The sequence below is a fragment of the Candoia aspera genome, chromosome 4, assembly GCF_035149785.1.
Source record: "Candoia aspera isolate rCanAsp1 chromosome 4, rCanAsp1.hap2, whole genome shotgun sequence".
NCBI classification, from domain to species: Eukaryota; Metazoa; Chordata; class Lepidosauria; order Squamata; family Boidae; genus Candoia; species Candoia aspera.
The window spans coordinates 70,844,535-70,866,996 of record NC_086156.1 but is presented as its reverse complement, the minus strand read 5'-3'; the positions used below and the strand labels follow the sequence as shown (position 1 = coordinate 70,866,996).

The 22,462-nt window shown below is 38.4% G+C and overlaps 1 protein-coding gene across 1 annotated transcript in view; it reads right to left on the bottom strand.

Moving 5' to 3' along the window:
* Positions 1-14,598, bottom strand: part of MARCHF10 (membrane associated ring-CH-type finger 10) — a 71,843-nt gene extending 57,245 nt beyond the window's left edge. Inside the window, exons 1-4 of the mRNA XM_063300430.1 lie at positions 14,517-14,598; positions 12,242-12,328; positions 1,590-1,695; positions 1,191-1,343 (exon numbers count right to left, since the gene is read on the bottom strand). Coding sequence (XP_063156500.1) covers positions 1,191-1,343; positions 1,590-1,676 — 240 coding nt within the window. The 5' untranslated portion in view covers positions 1,677-1,695; positions 12,242-12,328; positions 14,517-14,598. The remainder of the gene's footprint in view (positions 1-1,190; positions 1,344-1,589; positions 1,696-12,241; positions 12,329-14,516) is intronic.
* Positions 14,599-22,462: the final 7,864 nt, after the last annotated feature.

The window sequence follows — 22,462 nt, the reverse complement described above, 5'->3', positions numbered from 1 at the left end:
TGAATTTGCATACCATGAAAGAATGCTTATTAAAATGGGAAAATGGATGTAGAAATTTTATGTGCAAATGCTGATGGAAAAGTAGGGGATAGTATGTGGTCTGTTGTAAAGAGTGAACTTTAGTTGAAAGAAGCAAAATGTATCTTTTTACAAAAGTGTGCTTCTACCCACTTTATAGAAGGGAAGTTTGAGTTGTGTATGTCAAGAGAACCTTAAAGCTAAGTTGAATGCAGTCAGAAAGGAGCTCTTAAGTAGTGTATATGATAAAGAAGAAGAGATGGGGTCAAGAATGAATAAATGCTGAATACAAAAATTAGCTATCAGTATGAAATAAGTATATTGAGGTGGCTTGGTCATGCAAGGAGAATGAATTCATACACACAACACACATACAAAAAATGGATGGGTTGAGAGGAAGGGCAAGGCCAAAAAAGATAGAGTTGATAAGAACCTCCAAAAGAGACACAGAGGATATGACTGAAGAACTAAAGGCTATGCATGAAGCAGTGTACAAATATGGTGAAAGCAAGGATACAACGGTATGGAGAGGTATAGTGAATGGTGGATTTAACTATATTTCCTTTTCTTTCCTTATCTTGTAATTTCTTTGTCTTACTATTTCTTATTCCTTTTCTATGTTCTGCATAAATTTGCTTACCCTGAAAGACAACAGAGTGATTAATATATATATGTATGTAACATTTGTTTCTTATAAGAAAGGTTCAACTCATGTGAAAATATCTCAGTGTTCTCTTTGCTTAACACTCTACTAAAGAAGCAGTCTTATTTTCAGAGAACAGAATATAACACCTCTAGCAATGCTCTGAGAAATCTGAATGGTCCCTACTTTAGTCATTTCACAAGAAATGGCTGAGTAATATTTTCCAAAAGGTTTTTGTTATTGTTATTCCTCCTCATCCTCCACTGCCACCACCTTTCAGCTCCAATTCTCAGTAAGAATGTTACAAGGTTTAAAGTGAATTAAGTATTTGTTAAATTGAAAAAGAAAACTGCTTCCCCAAGAGTTATGGTCTTCAGCCTTCACACTGTGAACTGCTGTGCTCTAGGATTAAAAAAAAAGGTTGTTACTGACCCACTACAATTATGAATTTTTAAAGCCTGCTTGAACTGAGAGTCATTATCAGAATATTTTTCTTTTCTACTTGACTCTAAAGTTAACAAATACTTACCTGTCTATTAACAGGAAGTCTTGAAATCCATGGCCTTTCATATCTACGCACAGGAGAGATAGATGATAAACTTGTCTGTCTCAGTTCTTGTCTGTTATGTTCTCGTTTCTTATCAGACTGATCTTTAATCTGTTCTTGTTTTCTCAGGCAAGCCTAATAAATAAAACATATGTCTGTTTTAACTGAGTTGTATGTGGAGGTCTGCATTCAAACAAAAATGCAGCTTAATGGAATCTGGCCATACAACCCTACAACTCTCTGCTTCCCCAGTCAGAAGCTCTCCAAATTTGTTGAAGTATACCTCCTAGTGTCCCCAGCCAACACTGTTAGTTGGGGAAGACTACTTTCTGGTTCATGTTCTTCATAAGAAAATCAGGACACTGAATTATAATTTACTACCTGATACTCTGAATCCATCTTGTGCTGCATCTCTCTTAGGTACTGAGCATCACTGATAAACTTCTGTCTTTCCTTTGCTTCATACATGGTAATACTTCAGGAAAACCTGTATAAAAATAGATTCAAATCAAATCTTTATGACGATCACAGACAAGCATAAGGAAAGTGGGGTACAGTCATTTAAAAAGCATGAAGGTTACATCAAAAGTAAAAATAAAAATCTAAATCTAAAAATTTATAAATAGCTAAAAGATATAAAAGACATATGAATTAAAATCTAAAAGTATATATAAAAAGTGAGTATCTAAAAGAAGGAGTATTGTCTCTCTGGCTAAGGAATCTTCCTGTATCGACCTTCAAGAACACTTGAGGTAAAGACCTGACACTATGCCAGAGTAAAGGCCCTTCTGTTTTTAGGGACTTTGAGTTTAGTTAAGTATGCCATAGGGGAGGCAGACTACCTGTTGGATTCAGTGGCAATAAAGCTTGGGATCTTGGCTAGATCTGTGCTCTGTGTCTGCTACACACTGTTTAATAAGTGCTTTGGCCTGATCATATAAAATGCTGAGTAGAAGACCAGGAAAGAAGCACAAGGATGAGATTTTAGTTGCCACTGCCTGTTTCCATGTGGATTGACAATCATCACTCATAGTTAATGGGACAAGGCCAAGGGGAAAAAAAAGACAGTCTGAGCCAACAATTGAATATGGTCACCCACACTCTAGCCTCCACTTTCATGAAGCCTGTTTCTAGTCACAAGGGGGCCTTAGAGACACAGTTAGAGACTTGAAGGGTTGATCTTAAAAATTTGGATTGTAGAAGTTTTAATGATGCAAAATTGGAGAAGGAGCGCAGCTGGGCTCCATAGAGAAGTAGTGTTATTGGCTTGGCTTCAAATAACTTGAGAGATAAAGGTATGTAGTGGCCACCTCTTGTCAAGGAATTTAAAGAGCTCCTCTGTACATTTTCAGCAACATAGTACCTGTGGGCTTTCCTGCTGCCAGCAAAATGAAGGACTACTCTCAGGTATTGGGAACAGGAGACCTGCTTAATCTTATGCTCCAGGAATGGCTCTTGGGCCTTTTGGCAAATCCCATGATTCTGGTTTTCTGATAACTGAGTTCTAGCTAGCCTTCCCTGCAGTATTGTGCTAGTGCTCTCAGTGCTCTTTTAAGACCAATAGGTGTTCTTGAAAGTATTGCAGCATCTTCTGCATAGAGTAGAACAGAGATGTGTCTTCCAGCAAGTTTTGGGGAGTGAAATTCTGTGTTGTGGAGATGGCCCACAATGGAGTTGATATAGAAACTGAAGAGTGGGCCCAATATGCAGCCTTGCTTGATGCCTTTCTCACTTCCAATGGCACTGGTGAGATGACCCTGGGGGTTACATCTTACTTTGAGTGAGGTCCCTTCATATACTATATGTATTGAATGAAGTAGACGTCGGTAAATCAAGGAGGCCTCCAGCTTTTCCCACAATTTAGTTTGTCGAAAGATGAATGGTGATCTTCAGAAGCTGTTAAATCTTTTCCTTCAGATTTAATATCCAATATATTTGGCTATAAAAACATCTCCTAACTTAGTAAGCCAGTGTTATTTTCTTTAGAACATTGCCATTAGATTCTTATTTCAATTGATCCAAAAGCACTCACATACATATTTTCTGGTTCTTATCCATGTTGCAAGAAGTTACATTGAGGAAGTTTCCAGGATTCAGTTCTACTTCAATAATTTGCTCTGAACTGTAAACCCACAATTATTATCTTCATTCCAAAGATTTAGAAGAAAAAAGACAAAAAATTCTCATGGAAAGTGGCAGAAAGCTTGGTCAGGAGAAATGGATGTCCTCAAAACCCTGAGCCAAAACTTATCTGATTCTCATTAGAATTAGCTAATACGTTGATGCTAGCTTATCTGTATCCCACAATTTCCCAAGTATGTATGTCTGATTGTCTGCATTATTTTCTTACTACACTGATTTAGATACCACTCCATCCCAAGACTCTGGACAGTTTTATAGCCAATAATAGCTAATAACTCAATACTCTATTACTTCAAAATACTAATTAAAAATAACTGCATAATAAATGTAATAAAAAATCCTCAGCCCAACCAAGATGATAAGAGGATAAGTCACTGTTCCAAGAGATCCTGCTCTAAATAGGCTATAACTAGCAACCTCCTGGCCAGTCCTGCTACTTCAAGAAAAGATGTAACCCCATCCAATGCCAAACAGGAGCTGTAATCAAAGCAGATTGCTCTTGTACAAACAGTACCTCTGTCTTTCCAGGACTCATTTCAACTTCTTTAATCCCACCCAGTTCCTCACAACCTTCAGTCACTGGACCTTTACTGCATATCTGTGAGGTCTGAGTCTGACCTTGACTCTTGAGCCAGAAGGGGAAAACAAAATTTATCAGGAAAGAGCTGGGGAAATAGAAACTAGGAATGACTTAGTAGAATGGAGAATTTGGAGACACTGATTGGGCAGAATCTGGAGGGAGGTTTGAATCCTCCAATTAGTGTGCAAGAGAGGAGAGTGGAGAAGCACACGAAGCAAAAGTCAGCCCGATTGGCTACAGAGGAGAAATGGCGTGAAACAGATTGCATAAAAAGGCACCAGCGCCAGGAGCAAACTGCTGGAGACAACCATTCTACTGTGCTTACAGCTTTGTCAGGAGAATCCTTGTCAGGAAACGGAACCCTGCCTGTAGTCGACACAGAATCAGTGCCAGCTCCCTCTACCAACACAGACCTACCTCCTTCGCACCTGGATCCAGATGAGTCCAGCCTTGCCTCCAGTCTCACGTCTCATCTTGCTGCTCCAATCGAGTCCAGCCTTGCTTCTGGTACTGAGCCTCGTCTTGCCATTCCAGCCAAGCCCAATCTTGCCTTTAGTTCCAAGCCTCATTTCGTCATTCCCGCCAAGCCCAGTTTTGCTTCCAGTTCCAAGTCTCACCTTGCCGCTCCAACTACGTCCAGCCTTGCCTCCAGTTCCGAGCCTTGTCTTGCAGAGCCAGCCACGCCCAACCTTGCCTCTAGTTCCAAGACTTGTCTTGTTGCTCTAGCTAAGTCCAGCCTTGCTTCTAGTTCCAAGACTTGTCTTGCAGATCCAGCCAAGTCCAGCCTTGCTTCCAGTTCCAAGCCTTGTCTTGCAGATCCAGCCAAGTCCAGCCTTGCTTCCAGTTCCAAGCCTTGTCTTGCAGATCCAGCCGAGTCTAGCCTTGCTTCCAGTTCCAAGCCTTGTCTTGCAGATCCAGCCGAGTCTAGCCTTGCTTCCAGTTCCAAGCCTTGTCTTGCAGATCCAGCCGAGTCCAGCCTTGCTTCCAGTTCCAAGCCTTGTCTTGCAGATCCAGCCGAGTCTAGCCTTGCTTCCAGTTCCAAGCCTTGTCTTGCAGATCCAGCCGAGTCTAGCCTTGCTTCCAGTTCCAAGCCTTATCTTGCAGATCCAGCCGAGTCTAGCCTTGCTTCCAGTTCCAAGCCTTGTCTTGCAGATCCAGCCGAGTCTAGCCTTGCTTCCAGTTCCAAGCCTTGTCTTGCAGATCCAGCCGAGTCTAGCCTTGCTTCCAGTTCCAAGCCTTGTCTTGCAGATCCAGCCAAGTCCAGCCTTGCTTCCAGTTCCAAGCCTTGTCTTGCAGATCCAGCCGAGTCTAGCCTTGCTTCCAGTTCCAAGCCTTGTCTTGCAGATCCAGCCGAGTCTAGCCTTGCTTCCAGTTCCAAGCCTTATCTTGCAGATCCAGCCAAGTCCAGCCTTGTCTCCTGATCTGAGGCTTGTCTTGTCGCTCCAGCAGAGTCTTGCCTAGCCTCTGTGGTCAAGACTTGCCTCGCCTCCGTGCTGCATCCTGCAATCAAACCTTAGGCTACCTCCTTGCCATGCACTCTAGCCATGCCGGTCTTGCTGATCCATTGAGACAGTTAGCTGAGTTCTTTCTTGCTGTGTTGTCACAATTTCCTGCTACTCTTGATCTGGCAGCCTTGCCCTGTGTTCCTCCATTGCCTGGGTGGACTTGATTGAATCATATTGCCTATTAATAAGAACCCTTTTCTGTTGTAAATAGTTGGTTGTAAATAAAGATTTCCCTTTTATAATTCTGCCTGGCCATCACATAGTCTGAACAGGACAATATCCTGCTCAGCTCAGAGTGAAGATGTAAAGTATAGCTGGGTATCATCAGTACAATTATGATACCTCAACTCAAACTAACAGATGACCTCTCTAAGAAATATCATGTAGATATTAAATAGCATGTGGGAGACAGATGAGCCTTCCAGCACTCCACATTCAAGGATCCAACAGCTCAATGGCTCCAACAACTACTGACTGAAATAGCTCACTCAGGAAGAAACAGAACCATTGTAAAACAGCGTCCTCTACTCCCAACTCTTACTGATTTGTTTCCCCTCTAAATTGCACCTTCAGTTTGAAACAATGCTTGATTCTGGCCACCATTAATTAAATTATTTTAAAGGGAAATCAGTAACCTTTCCAAGCAAAGACTTAAGGTTATTCAAACATTTTCTTAGCCTCACCATTTTCATGACTAATCATTGAATGCTAAAAATACAGTAATGACCCTTTTTAGTGGGAAGTAATTCTTGGCTAAAGCCTGACTTTTTCTGTTGCAGTCTTCCCCCACTTTGGTCTTGCAAATACTAATCTTCTCTGTTCTTACTTAAATAAAACTTATGGGAATGCTTATTTAAAGTTTAATGTAAATTTACAGGAACCTGTAACTGAAATAATTAGATGTAAGTACCAGTAGATAGTCTTTATTAAATACAGACATTAAACTATATGGACATAAATTGTAGCAGATAAAAGATAAAGAATATTGGGCACCTATATATGTATGCAAATCTAAATAGATCTTGTAGCAAAGGAAGGATTTTTTCTATGAACTTTAAATTTAAAATAATACTTATATCCTATTATAATAGTTTAAAATACCAAAGGGAAAACACTTCACCCACAAATGAGTGTATTCTCTGTATTTGGAACCAGTCTATTAGCTGAAAAGAACAGAAGTCAGTGCAAAGGATTTGAGGCTACACTGTACCTAGACCCAGTACTGTTCTTTTTGAAATTAAATTCACTAGAATGCTAAGTACTTTATATGGTCCCCTCAGCCAGAAGTAAATATATGAAACATTGGTAGCATTCTAAGACTGCCCATGGCAGAATAGATAGGGAAAGTACAATTTATTCTTATAAATTTGACAGTTACTTTCAGTTTCCCAACTGTGATATCCCCTCAACTAACATTTACCAGATTCAAAACCACACAAGCAGAGTACTTAATTACTAACACTATACAATTGCAAACAACTAAATAATTTGTATTCACTGTAAAACTTTTTATGATCTTGCCATGAACTCCTGATTTAGAAAAATCTATTACTGTATATATTCATGGATAAACTGATAATTTTAGGTGCCAACATACACCTCCAAAATTGGGTTCATCTTATCCATAGATGGGCTTATCCACAAGTATATATGGTAATACTTTTTAAAAGTACCCATATCCCACATATATTCATGTATAAGCCCATCCACCGATAAGCTGACCTTGAAATTTTAACCAAAATACCACGAAAAATGTACCACCCATGGATAAGCCAATTGTGAAAATTAAAACATATGAAAATTTCAAGGGTTGGCTTATCCATGGGTGGCACATTTTTCATGGTATTTTGGTTAAAAATTCAAGGGTTGGCTTATTTGCAGGTGGGCTTATATGTGAGTATATATGGTATATTTCACAGTTTCCCAGAGGTATTGCTAACCTTATTAGATTTTAGTCAACATCTGTATCTTCCTGTCAGATTTTCTCAGCTAATTCTTTATTTGTAAGATCAAGGGCAGACCACTATGGTTTGTGCAGGGTTTGGTGGACATCCTGGAATCTCCACTATAGTTCTCACTGCTGGAACGGAATGCTGCATATTCTTAAGTGTAACTAAGGCTGGTAACCTCGTTCACTCTTTCCTTTTTTCTAACATGTTTTCTATTTTCTTCTGTGTAACAAAATAATATCTTGTATTTGTGAAGAGCTGGAATTTGAATCGAGGTTGAAGCAATTATATAATCATATGCTTTCTTATACACATATGCCATTAATATGTGTCTTTGTATGTATTTCATGTAGCACCTTGATTTTAGAGTTGCCTTAAACAGAGACAGTAAATTCAAGGATGAGTACTGCTGTGCCTCCTTATTTCTTCCCCCCCCCTTCCATAGTAATGTCCAGGAACTGCTTTTCAAATAACAGTTATAGTTTTTGTGTAAGTTGTATTTCCAAGTTACTATGTTGCCTTTCAAAAAAGGTGCCTGTAACATTTTCATACCTATATCTTTGTGGTTATCTTGTGGTAATACAATTCTCTATTGGGGTCTCCTATTAATGTATACTCATGCTCAAACTGTGTTTGATCAACATCTATATAAGACCTATGTAACATAGCAGACCTTGCTCTTGCCTTGTCTGAGTGCAAGAGACCAATGACTCACAGTAACCCGCTAGCTTTGGAAAATAAAATGATTGCTTATATCTTTTCCAATTGTTTGTGTCTTGGGTGACTTTTTTCACTACACATCTATGTATGTGCATGTATTTCTATTCTTCCACGTTGCATTTCTGCATTTGTGCATATGTGTATTTTGGGAAGCACAGGCTGTGTGCATATGCTCCATTCTGGGTGACATGAAGGAGGAAGAGAGGAAGGGCAGAGGGAGATGGAGTTAGAATTGAACACTTAACAACATTCTGAACTTTTTTCTGATTGTCTCTCCCATAAGTTGAGGGCATTCTTTCTAGAAGGTTTTTCTCTGCAGCTATCAGATTGACCCAGCCCGTTTTCAAATTTGACCTTCCTTTTGCCCACTTCTCCCACAAACCAAATCAGGCCACAATTCTGTTTAGCTTTCACTAATGTTTTTCCAACTTTCAGTTTGTTTGGAAAAATAAAAAGCTTTATTTATTTATTCAGTCAATCAATATGGCAGCCCATTCACCAAGCAACAAGAAGGATTGAAAACAATACATATAAGAAAAATTTAAAAAGAGAGACAGCTCTGGGAACTACAACTCAGATACAGTGAGGATTCTGTTCCACAGGGTAGGCACAGTGACAGAGAAGGCATGCCTCCTGGATCCCATAAAGTGACATTGTTTAATAAATAGAACCTGGAGTATGCCAACCCTGTCCAAACTTATTGGACAGGCCTAATTAATTGTAAACATATGGTCCCACAAATATCTAGGTTCTGTGACAACTAGGGCTGCATAGGTTACACCAGCACCTTGAACAGAATCCAAAAATCCACAGGTAACTAGGCTGAAAATTGAGAGAACACAACCCTGAACACCAACTGGCAGTCAGAAGACACTATGAAATCTCCTTAGTCTCATAACACACTAACAAATTCAACCAATTTCAGTTGGGAAAGTAGACATTTTACACTAAGCAAGATCCAAAAATGCAAGAGAATTCCAACATCATGGCACTGGTAAATATGCCATTAACAGACACATTGAGATAAACTCCATCTAAAAACTATTCAGAAAAGGAAGCAACTAAAATCAAGGAAAGAGACAAACAGAACTAAACCCATCCTTTTTAATCACACACCTATTAACCAATATCCAGATAAGCAAGAATCAGCACCAGATAAACAAGAACAGTCAAGGAAGAAACACTACCCCATCCGAAAAGCAATCAAGGAACAAACAATACCCCAGCTGAGGCTGGTAAGACAAGCTACTACATACAAACGGCTAACAAACTGTACTTCCCCATGGACTGATAATGCTACTTAGCCTGGTAATGAAATGTCTATAGGAAGAGAAGCAAGCTCAGAGAACACCAAAAACCCAATGGCGATAGGTATGTCAGAAGAAGCATAAAAAGTAAGTCGAATTTAGTGAGAATATTTACTTAAATATGTCTGACAAAACTAGAAGAGATAAGGTCAATAATCAATGAATGCTGAATCAATGTGGGTACAAATGTATATTAGCAATATGGAGGAAGTACACTGAAGTATTTTAATCTTATAGAGAGATTGAATGAAGATTGAAATGCAAAACAAATAGATGAAAAAACAGTGAATGGGTCAAGAATAAGGGGAAGACTAAAAAAGTTGTGGTTGGATGGAGTTAAGATCTTCAAATGGAGAGAAGTAACAAGTAAAAACATATAGTAATTGCAATGTATGAAGCAGTGTGGTACTTATTGAAAGATACATTGCTGGAAAATCATCAAATTTAAGAAAATAGTAAGCAATGCTGACAAAAGTTTGTACGAACATATATTGTTTGAAGCATATGGATAGCTTGATTATTCTGTTATATTTTACTGCATTCCTGGATGTTCTAGGATTAAAGACATTAAGCACTGCCAGGAAAGTTCTCAGGAATTTTAAATTTAAATCTATGGTACAGTGCTAATAGCTATGAGAAAGTCAGAACAACTATATTCACTGAGCTCTTTAACCAATAGTTTTATCATTGTCTGGGCAGGAAGTTGTCTTAGATCAGCTAAGAATACTGCTATTCAGGATTGCCTGATTTGCTTTGAGGATTGAATCCAGGGCTTTGGAAGTAGTTCAGTCTGCAAAAGTGCTTGTTTAATCTGACTCAGACTCCAGAGCTGGAACAAATAGAGCTCTATTCTCTCTGCAAAAATTCTCCCTGCAGAGCTCAAAAAGAACCATTCCTGTGAGGGGTGTGTCTTTATTTCCACTAATCTTTAACAGATAAAATAGTCAAAGCCTGTCTCTGTTGCAATCCTTTCCTGAAATGACTGGTAAAAATATTGAATGTAGCAAAATCTCTGTTTTTAACTACTCCCACCCAGAAAATAGATCATACATAATCACTTTTGAGGAACTCTGTGCAGAAGCCCAAGTTCAACTACAAGCTGCATCCACCTTAGGACCATTCAAACAGTACTACCTGAGCCCTCTAGAAAGTGGAGAGGTATATGCAGTGAGAAATAATACTCCTTTCCCCAAGTACCATTGTGATTCTCTCTTGGCTATTCCTTCTAGTGATAGTAATGCCTACAACAAACTAGAACTTCTTATATGAATCTGGCTTGATTCATCAAAGGCATTTCAGTATTTTTTTTCAACTTTGGACCTCAGCAATTACTTGCTCAGACCACTTCCGCAGTATTCCCCTAACTCTTAATAATCTTTCACTCTTGAAATTGTACTGATACCTGCCTTTGTCTGCCTTGCCATTCTGCAATGTATCCAGCTGGTCCCAGTGCTTTCCAGTCAATACCCATTCACATAATCCTAATACAGTCCAAGAGGCTATCATTCAGTGACCAATGGTCAGATTGCAAGGGTCACTTTGATTTGAGGACAGTCATATTAATCACTGGATCTAATCCTGTTCCCCTCCTCACCATCATATTCTACGAAGTGCCATTTTCCACCCACCCCCTTTTCTTTTGCAGTGTTTCTATTTGCAGTGAGCTGGAGTGTAGTAGACTAACACTTTGCAGATAGCAGTCTGACCATCCATTCTACCTCAGGTAAACGACAATCTCTTCTTAGTTATCTAGGTCCAGCCTTGAAATCAAGTTTTGTCTGAATCTGCAGTACAGCCCTAATTAAGCAGCATGTACAGTATGTAGTCCCTTCTTAAAACTGCTAGAGGGAGATTCTGTCAGAATGTAATGGTCTACTAATTTTCTACAGAAGCAGCTAGTTTATGTGCAGCAGAAAAATCTTCTCCATCCAAATTGTAGTACTTCTTCCCACGTTATTTTTTTCCCATAAATTAGTGTTTTGGTTTTTTTTAAAAATCAGTACTTTTCAGATTTAATAATTTAGTGGTTTATTATGTTTACCACTGACAACCTTTCAAACAGTAAGTTATAGTGTATATAAATAAAAATTGGTAAGATTTCAAATGAATTTATGTATTAGGGCCAAACATTTACTTCAGCAATCTCATACCTCAGTGCAATTCTACAGGTTTACTTCATGATAACAGTAACAATAACTAGACAAAGCACAGTCTTAACTGGTTACATTTCTCTTCCCTTAAAAGCCACACTGTAACCTATCCATTATTAGGCAGGATTCTATAATTGTTTACTTAGACAGAAGTCCCATTGATTTTATATCTGAACAGGTATGCAGTGTGGCAACCTTCCATTGGTATCATGGTTCTCTAACTAGCCTACACTTCTTTAAAAGGAATTAAACACACCTGGGCAACCATGATGGAGACTGAAAATAAACTAAATTGAAGAGTGAAGGAGAGAAAAAAACAAATTGAATTATTGTCCATGTTCACATTATATGCTGAGGAAAGAATGCACATGGCATTGTTTTTAATCTTCTGAATGCCATGTTTTACTCGGTTTTCGGACATCATGATATGTAAACTCAAAATAAACACCATTTTGCATCCTTTTAACTTGCCTTACCCAAATTAAAGGGATCCAACACATAAGCCATTTTGAGTTCAAATGACACAGTGAGTTGAAACTTTGGAAAAAATGCTGTGTGCAAACTAGTATAACTGGTGTCATATAAGCTCTGACTATTTAACGTCTTCTCTGCAGCAAGGCTACTCATCATTTCCATTTGCTTTTCTGTATTAGTAGTCCCCTTAATTCTAAATCTCTTACATTCAGGATCACTGCAGCTGTTGTTGCCCTCTCATTGCTGTGCTCTATCGTGCAGAATTGATCCTCTGTGGAGGCAGGCTTGCCACTCTATGTAAAGTAGAAGGAAAGGGAGAAGGGAAAAGGAAAGGAAAACGGAGAGGGGAGGAAAGGGCATGGGAAAAACGGAAGATTAGATTACAGAGAAGGCAGAGAGAAAGTCAATGTCAACTAAGCACTGTGGTTCTCTGAAGTCTAAACATTCTGTTTCCTGGGCATATGCAGTGACTTAACAATATACTGAGAACTGTGACATGTCACAGGTGAGACTATTTCCCCTAACACAGAGATGGGCAACTTTTTTTTTTTTTTTGCCTGGCATGGCTACATTTCCCCCACAAATAGTTTTCTCTTTGAAGGCTTCAGAGGGTGTGCTCCAATGACACTGCAATGTCACTGAGTGAGCAGAACCAATTAGTTTTGCCCATTGTGGGAAGAGAGGCAGCTCTATTAAAATAAAATTTGATAGGTGAAGCCTCACATTTTGATCTTTAATCTTCCTCCTAAAAAAGTAAAAATCATAATCTTGAAATTCAGCCATTCTGTCACTAAATTTTAATTGTATGGCCTTCTGGTCTTCTGGAAATCTGGGGAATATGATTTGCCCATCCCACCCCATAAAGGTATTTCTATTCAGGCATAGTGAATTCAATAAGAAATAATTCTGAATGTGTACAATGGTATAAAAGTTGAATAACTGGACTGAGGGTTGTTTTTGGGGGGGAGGGGCTTTGGGTCAGTCATGACTCCTGATGACTGCCTGGACAAATTCCTGCAGTTTTCTTAGCTACATATGAAAACTAAAATACTCAATAACAAAAGGGCTCAATTTTATTAAGCTTCTGTTTTCATACTAAGATAACTTGATGTTTTTCACTGAAAGCATTTTCATGAATGATATTCATAAGAAGTTGATGCTGGCTCAACAGATATGCATTTCTAGATACATTACTGCAGGTAATTAGAAACCCAGAAGAAAATGGATGTTCAATATAGACACCAATACAGTGTTTATTTACAAACTTCAGCTTGTTTAAAAGCTATGCATCCAAAGGTTCCAAAATACTTTATAGAAACATGATGTGAAATCCTTGGTCAATTTAGAGTGAAGAAAGTGATGGAGTAACTTCCAATGGTATATGATAGTCACGTATACTGCCAGAACTGGAGGGAGAGAGTCCCTTCTATTATCTAAGTCAGAGACCTAAACAAGTAGGAAAATCTTTTCCTATGTCCATATTGACAAGATTGATGTCTCTGTGCTGCAAGAAAGACAAATAACTGATAACTTAAAACTTTTTCTGCCGTGAGTGAAAACTGAATCTCTTTTACCTAAATGAAAGACTTTAGAAAATTCGTAGGTAAATTACATTTGTACTTGGACTAAACAAAGTACTGTAACAAAATGGAAGAACCATTATCTGTATTGTTAGACTAAGTCTAGGCCAATTATATAGATCATTCTTGGCCTTTTGTATTAGTAGCCTAATGATATATTCTGGTGGATTCTGTGATGACATTTTGGATGGTCCTAACAAAGTTGAAATCCAATTTCGTGTAATGGTTAAAAGCACCAGACTAGAAACTGGGAGACCATGAGTTCCAGTCCTGCCTTAGGCACAAAGCCAACTGGGTGACTTGAGCCAGTCACACTCTCTCAGCCCTAGGAAGAAGGCAGTGGCAAACCACTTCCGAAAATGATGCCTAGAATATTATAGGGACTTATCTGTGCAATCCCCAAAAGTCAAAACTGACTGAAAGCACACACACAAAATCAAGCAGGTTAACTGTCTAACCATAGATTGCGATTTTCTCTCTGGCAGGTCCATGAGGAGATAATTTCCAAGGGCTGCAGTTCTCTTAATATAGATACATAAATTATAGAGAAGGAACGTAACAAGAGTCAAATTTGTTACCTTCAGACTTCAACCAGGATATGTACACCTGTGTGTGTCACAATATAAAGACAAAGTCTGCTATCCTGAAATTAAAACATAAGCATTCCCCCATGATATAGGGAACGGAATGTAAGGAAAAAAGAGATTTCCTTCGCAAACGAGCCATGAGGATGTAAAAACCGCCGCGGCCACCGGCAGAAACGGAACTGCTCCCATAAAAATGAACAACCTCTATGTGTAAAAGTTCATCTCACATTCAAGAAAGGGGGAGGGGGCACATAAATCTTTCGTACTTGAAGAAGCGGAGCTGAGAACAATCTCTCCCCCCCAAAATCTCTCACCTTCCTATTTTTGGTCTGCCTGCCTCACGCGGGTTCGCGCTTTCTTTCTCTCCAAGCAATCGGGTAGCGTCTACCCGTTTCCGTAGCAACCCCACAGTTCCGGTTTAGGGATGGAGAAGAGCGAGCGTGCGCACTACGCCATGACAGTAAGGCACCACAGAGATAGGAAATTAGAAGAATAGATCATCTTGTATGAACTAAAAAAATAAAAGCCAGGTTCTCCTTAGAGAAGTCATCTTTAATTCGCCTTACAGACAAAAGTTTGACTTTCTCGAAAGAAAACAGTAGCGAAGAATTTATTTAACTAACTCTGACTCTGATTATTGTGAAGAATTCATTTAATATTTCTTTTTTTAAAAATTAAAATAACGAGCGAATAAACATCCTTTTTTTCCAGAAAGGCTTGTGCGCGCGACAACTGTAATTGATGATCAGTTGTGACAGCAGTGATGGACTTCTTCAGTTATTTCTACAGTATCGGAGGAGGAATGAAGAAAACGAAGTTCTGATTCGTGACAGTCTATGTTTTGAATGTCTGAGTCAGCAACAAAAACGATGGGCCAATCGGAGAGACGGCACCAAAGACGCTCTGCAGAGGCGCCTGACGAGCGTGACCGGCGCCTCGCGGGGAAGAGGGCGTGGCCGAGGCTTATTTAACTGTTGCTGAGTTCGCCGTTCACGTGTTGATGTCAAAGCAGTCGTTGTCTTCGTCATCGCCTAGGCGCGTCATCGTGCGCAAAGCAGGCCCTCTCCCCGCGCGCGCCCGTCGGTGTTGGCGGAGGCGGCTCTTTCATGGGCGGGGGCTTGGGCTTGGGCTTGGGCTTGGTGGGCCGTACATTGAACAGCGTTTGTGCGGGAGCTCGGAAACCACTTGGTTAAAAAAAAATTAGAACGAGGACGAAAGACCACCCACCTCTTACAGAAATAAAATGTAATTTAACCTTGGGATAGCCTAGGATAGGTGGGATAGGTGATTGTACATAGCTATTCTGAGCACACATTCATTAACAATCCAAAGGTAGAAAACTGGCCAAGATATTTCCTTCTGTGGAAAAATTCATACTGCCCTGGAATAGGGTGAAAATCTGAGCTTCGTGTCTTCCAAATAATCAGTGTTCAACTCTCTATTGCAAGTAGTGAAAAATACTGCAAATTTTGATACCAAATTCGTCCATTACATAGGTGTATTAATGAATACACTGCAAATAAGAATCAAAGCAGCTTTCTTTCCAATTCCACATTCTCTTGCTATTCTGAATAAGAAATAATATTGTATAAAAACAACAGGAAACAATTTGTTTTAAATATATTAGCAGTTAAAAACAGGCAGTATAAGAGTTTTGGCTTAACGCCTTGTTCATGTTTAATGCAATGTAATGTTGAATGTCTTTATTAAAGCATTAATAGCCTGCAATTCAGCCAGAAAGTTTTCAATATAGCTTACAAATCCCTGGTTAGCTTACAATTCCCTAGTTCTGGTGCTTTGATTCTCTTTGACCCAAAGACATCAGTTCACCAGGATTGTGAAAAAAATAGTAAAAGCTGGATAATAAATAAATAAATAAATAGTCAGTAACTGTTTCTTTGATGCCTTGTAAGCTCCTGCTTGGGTTAATGGTGATAGTATCTAGCCAACTTGTCAGCCCTTTTTCAAGTGCCTTTGATTTTTCCAAGAATCAGCTCCTCTCCAGTGACTCTTACCATTTGTATTATATATCCAAAACAGTGGCATCTGTGTGTCAAAAACAAGCAAGATGGCAGTCACTGCTTCTCAGTCCAAGCTTTCCTCTTTTGTATTTGTATCAATAACACATGCATGTTCAAAAGAATGTCAATTTGATCATGATGCTGCAATTTTGCCCCCCTGCAGATGCCACTGTTCCAACATATTTAAGCTTTAGTTATATTATTGGTGCTTACAGTGAGCACTTTTTATTTCATCTAGTGTTAAATATTTCTTTTTGTGATACAAAGTATCTTCATCTATCCTATCTAGAAGCATTCTTCAAAGGCATCAGTTTTTCTTCATTCAGCCTTTCTCATCATCCAGCTTTTACAGCCGTATATTACAATTGTAGAACTATGACTTTGTCATAGACTTTCTCCAAGGTAGCAGACATCTTTTTATTTCATGGCTGCAGTCACCTTCCCTGTGAATTTTTGAGTCTAGGAAAATAAAGTCTGCAACACCTTCAACGTTAGCTGTTGACAATCTTTTTTGAAAATACTGAACAACAACTGGCTTTTGTACTTTCTTCTTTTACCTTCAACAAGTGATTCCTTGGGTTTTCTATTTCAGCCATTATCATCAATAGGGTGAGGATTTCTATGACCTAAAAATGTTAGAAATATGCAAGCATTTATGACCTTAAAACTGTTTAAATATGACCAATTAAACCAAAAATATGACTTTTAAAGCAAAAATATGACTTTACAATTTTTATGAAATTAGCACCCAATTTTTAAAAATCTGTGCTTACACACACAAACAAATTAAAAGATTTATTCTTCTTCACTTCCAGTACAGAAGTGCTAGTATTGAAGGAATCAAATTTTGAGAGTCAAATGGTCATCCCTGGATTAGTTTTCATTAACAGCAGAATTGCATTGGATGACCACGTGTATCTTGAGGTTATCAAACTCAGAACTCCTTCTGTTGTCCACCAGTATGTTCTTGTATCTGGAGAAACTCTGTTCGACATCACAAGAGGTTATAGGAACAAATTTGAAAAAAGCAAACTCATCTGGAGAAAATTCTGGCTCGAAGTCTTCAAATTTTGCTTCGAGTCCATTTAGAATGTTATTTTGCAAAGTGTTGAATAACCCAGATTAGATTGCAGCAATCTTTGCAGTTTATCACTAATTTTTTCAGCCACTTTCCCCTTTGCTGGCTTTAAATCACTCTCAGTTTGTTTTACAATGTTCAGTGCATCACTAAGTTCCATTCCTACAGTTTCAAGGCAGGTGATTGCTCTTGATAATCCACTGAAGTTAGATCCTATATATGCTAAGTTTCCAGCCAAGGATTCAGAAAAGGAATCTTGCACAATCTTGATGGAGGAACATTCACAACAGTCAAATTCTTTAACTATCCACTACAAGGAAGCATAATTTGTGAAATAATACATAGCTGCATCCAGGCAAAGCCCCCAACGTGTCATGACAGGTTGGGGAGGGAGAGCCAAAGTAGGAGCAATTTCTTTGAACTTTTTATACTCAAAGCGGAGCTTTAATTAACATTTTTTTCCCATTCGAAATTATCTTATCTACATCAGGATAGTTGCTTCGAATCTCTTCGGCCACTCTGTGTAAACCATGTGCAAGGCATGTGATACGGATCATTTTTGGATAAAGAAGTTTAAGTCCCTTGGCTGCTTTAGTCATGTATGGAGTGGCATCTGTTACAAAGAGAAGGATATTTCCCCTTTTTACACCATCCGGCCAGAGTAGTTTCATAGAATCATCAAAGAGCATAGCAATAGTGGAACTGTTTACTTTTTGTAGAGTTTCACATGTTGGAAGAAATACTTCACCAGGCTTGTCACATTTCAGAGTGCCAAGAATAACACTGGCTACATATCTTCCATTTACATCACTTGTTTCATCTATTGAAACCCGTATCTTATTGTTGTCAACAGCAGATCTTATCTTCCTAACACATCTTCACAGCAGGCAGAGATGTAATTTTTCCTTACAGTTGATTCATTTGGAATCGGGTGACTGGTGTACTTCTCCAAAAAATGCCTGAGGCTACCACTACCTAATTTCCTTAAGGGAATATTTGAAGTAACCATCACTATACAGAGATCCTTACAAAATTCTGACTGGGTATTTGATGAACCTGTAGTTGAAGCAGCAGCTCTCTTGAAAAGGAGACGTTGCCTGTTCTCAGCGAAGGTAAATCTTGCTCAACAACTCTTGCGTTTCATGGTGTCACAACGTTGTTGAATATGAAAATCCTTTTGGGCCGATACCTTGACTTCACACAATTTACAAAACAAAGTATCACCATCACTACTGAAAATCTGCTCCCCAAATTCTTGAACAAGATGCCTTAATTTCACACTCGCTGAACATCTTTTAGGCATGTTGAAATCAGATTGCAGCTCTTATGTGACTCCCCCACCTCGAACACACACACACCTGAGTTGGGGAGCAAATGAGGAAAAAAAAAGGCAAATTCTCACTCTTTTTTTTCAGGCCTGGTCAGGGGAGAAGCCTCTGCCTGAAGTTATTTTTAAAAAGGTTGCTCTCCCTCTGTTACACACACACACAGAGCCCTGAGTTGGGGAGCAAATAAGAAAAAACAGGCAAATTCTCACCTTTTTTTCAGGCCTGGTCAGGCAAGAAGCCTTTTCCCTTTCCCTCCCTCCCTCCCACATACCCCTGAGTTGGGAAGCAAAGAAAAAGAAAACAAAACAGGCAAATTCTTTTTTCAGGCCTGGTCAGGGGAGAAGCCTTTGTTCCCTCTCTCTCTCTCTCTCACACACACACACCTCCCTGAGTTGGGGATCTAATAAGAAAAAAAAAACCAGGCAAATTCTCACTTCCTTTGCTGGCTCGAACTTGCTAGCTTATCAGGAGGGTTGCCAATGACCAAGATATGACGTTTGTTACAAATTTAAGCAGAAATATGACATAACACCTTTAAAAAGTCAAAATATGACTTTTCAGGCCAAATAAAAATAATCTAATTCTCACCAGATTACTCTAAAACATGTTTTAACTTACTTATAAATTCAAATAAGGGTTCCAGAATAAATATGACATGTCACAGAAATCCTCGCCCTAATCATCAGCCTATCTGAAGCTGTTAAGATTTCTTTCAGCTATTTTTATTTCCAACTTTTATGTCTTTTAGTCCAGCACTTCTCATGATGTATTCTGCATATAAGTTAAATAAATTGGGTGACAATATACAATCCTGTACACTCTAAATTTATCTTTTCCAGTTCTGTAGCCACTCCTGCAATTTCTGTAGCTCTTACAAAATAGAAGTAGCACTAATTATAGAATCTTGCAAGATTTTAAACAGTTCATCTGATGTTTTATATACTTACGCAGTTTCGTTGTCAGTAATATTTTCTAGGGCCCAATTCACCTTCTAGAATGTCTGTTTGCTTTATCTTTAATAATGCCATGAATTTCAGTCCAGAGTTCTTCAGGCACTCTGTCAAATACAGTCCATTAAATCAGTTCTTTCCCTTTACTGCATTCTCATGCAATATTGTTGAGATTGTATCATGTTGATCAGATGATTTTGCTTGTTTTCCTTAGGTATGATTTTGTAAGGTTTGTGATCTGAGCCACAATCAGCATCAGGTTATGTTTTTGCTGAGTTGATAGAGTTGCATGATTGCTTGCAGGTATTTTTAGCCCAACAAGGTAGAGCAGACTAAGAAACCAATGCCATACAGGTCAGGATTACTTTTATTGTAACAGCATACAAAGTAACAGAAACTTGCAAGTCTGAATGTTTCCTCCTCCCTCTCTTTATGTGAACTAGGGAGGGGCTTGCCTGAGATGTCTTCTCAAGTTATTTTCTTGGTCTGGGCTCAAGCCCCTCTTCTCACCATTGCCTTGATAGCAGCTCTTCTTCTTGTCCTTCAAAGTCATTCCGTATGCCCTCTACAGGTGTACAGTCAGTTTCAGTTTTGTGTTGTCCATCTAGCAATGTCATATAGAATAATTTGGTTCTTTCCATTATTGTTAAAATAGGTTTGGCTGGCAAGGGGTTAATAACTTTTAAAAATAACTCACAAATCTTATTATTCCCACATAGCTCTATCATAGCTCTTGCAAAATCAAAATTTATGAAATTTATGCTCCACATGGGTTCTGGCTTGAAAAGAGTTAATAAATGATAACAGTGTTTTGGTTCTAAAATAAACTTATGAAGTATCTCTGATTCTATGACACATCCCACTGTTATTTGCCATGGTTTTATTTAGAAAAGGGCTGTTCTGTCTACTTTTACCCTACCCCTATTTAAGATGCTATTCACACTACTTTAAAGAAATCTCATCATTTAAATCCAAATTTAATAATTTCTATAAATCTGTTGCATCCTAGCTGACTATAGCTTGATACAGTACGGTAATCCAGCATCAGGGCACAGCATACACATAGCTTTGAAATGTTTCATGGAAAATAGGAGGATTCTTTTGTTTCTTTTGAGATATGGAATGTAGAAATTAATCATCATGCTTTCTACAAGATCAGCAAATACCACCATTTTGGTTTCTTCTTCTTCTGAGCTGTTTTATTTTAGGAATAAATATAGCAAAAAGTTCCCAAGGCCATGGATATCATAACCTTCCCAGCTGACCCCTTAAGGGATCATACTATCATAGATAAGGGTTTTTCAAACTGTTCCATGGAATACTAGGTTCTGTGAGAACCTGATGGGGTTCCATGCTAGATTAAGCACCCTAAGCACCCCCTCCCTCCCCCCCCAAAATGCAGCCAGTTTTCTATCACTAGAGCTTTGCTTCTTGATCAGGGATTACAGGTTTTTTTTTAAAAAACTAATAGGTTCCACTGCATGAAACAGTTTGAAAACTCTTTTCTTATACTATGCTAAATTTGTCTCATTAGAATGAGTTGATTTTCATGAAGGAGATTTTATGTTCTTTTGCAACATGGAGGACAGCTTGGGTTTTAAGGGCTTTTTAAAGATCTAATTATGCCTACGCATTCTAGTACTAAGTGCATCTACTTATTCAGTTCCAACCCAACAGCACAGATACTATACAATACAGGATGGATGGGAAGAAAACTGGCATATAAAAGAAAAGATAGTAGCTGAGTATGTGGAAATAAAGAAGAAATTATTGTGGTTTATTCAATACCCCATGATAAAGGAAACCATGGTTTAATGTGTTATGAGGATATAGTTACTCTTTTAAACCATATGTTCTTAGATTAATTGTGACCACATACACAATTAATGTGTCCTAAAAGACAAATATTTCTCTGTTGACATGCCAAGTGACATTCAATAGACTGTACTGTGATGAATCATCCATTCAATACAATGTTTGTGTAGCTATTTGATTTATTCTAATTTGTGTATTCACAATAATAGATCAAAATTACCATAATACCTACATTTATTGATTATACATCTATTTATGATTTCTAATACAACTTGAATGTGATATAAGCATTTTGGTGTATCAAAGAGGATGAATGAGAAAATTAGGAGAAATCTACAAAGAAATCAGGTCAGCTGTAAAGATGAAATTCAAAGCTTGGTAAGCAAAATAATTTGGTGAAAGTTACAAAAGACTTTTGACATAAGCAGCAACTGAAAAAGTCCTGGAAGAGGTAAGCTGATGAATATCAGGGAAAGACTTGAGGCTTTGGATGCACCACCAAACGCTGACCTTTGAAGAAAGCTACTACACTCTGAGGGAAGGCCTCCTTTACTGTATGAGTGATTGGCTGTTAGTATCAATACATAACTAAAGTTGTACTAAGGTGCTATTCTGATGCTTCAGTAACAATTCTGCAGTGCAAGGCTGATCACTCTGGCCTGTTTGGAGAGAAGGGTAAGTTAAACAATTAAAGAGATTATGGCTAAACTTTATGCATAACAATTCTGTGCAAAGCACTATCAAAAACATGAATTACCTTGATCAACCTATCCCAACCAGGTGAGTGGACTTCAGCTGTCCAAATTCCCCAGCCAGCATGGTTCCGATTAAGAATTGTGGGAGTTGTCCACACATTTGGTGGGCACCAGTGTTGAAGAAGGCTGATCTAGGTTCCCTTTAAAAATAATAGTAACAACAGTAGTAGTCTAATTTAAATAAAGAGATCTAATCATCTCGTCTCTCTTCATTTTACTTATCTTATGATAGAAAATTTCAGTTCAGTTTCTTAAGTAGGTATGCTAACACTGTACAAGCTTTAAATAAGTTCCAGCCACAAATAAGCTTATA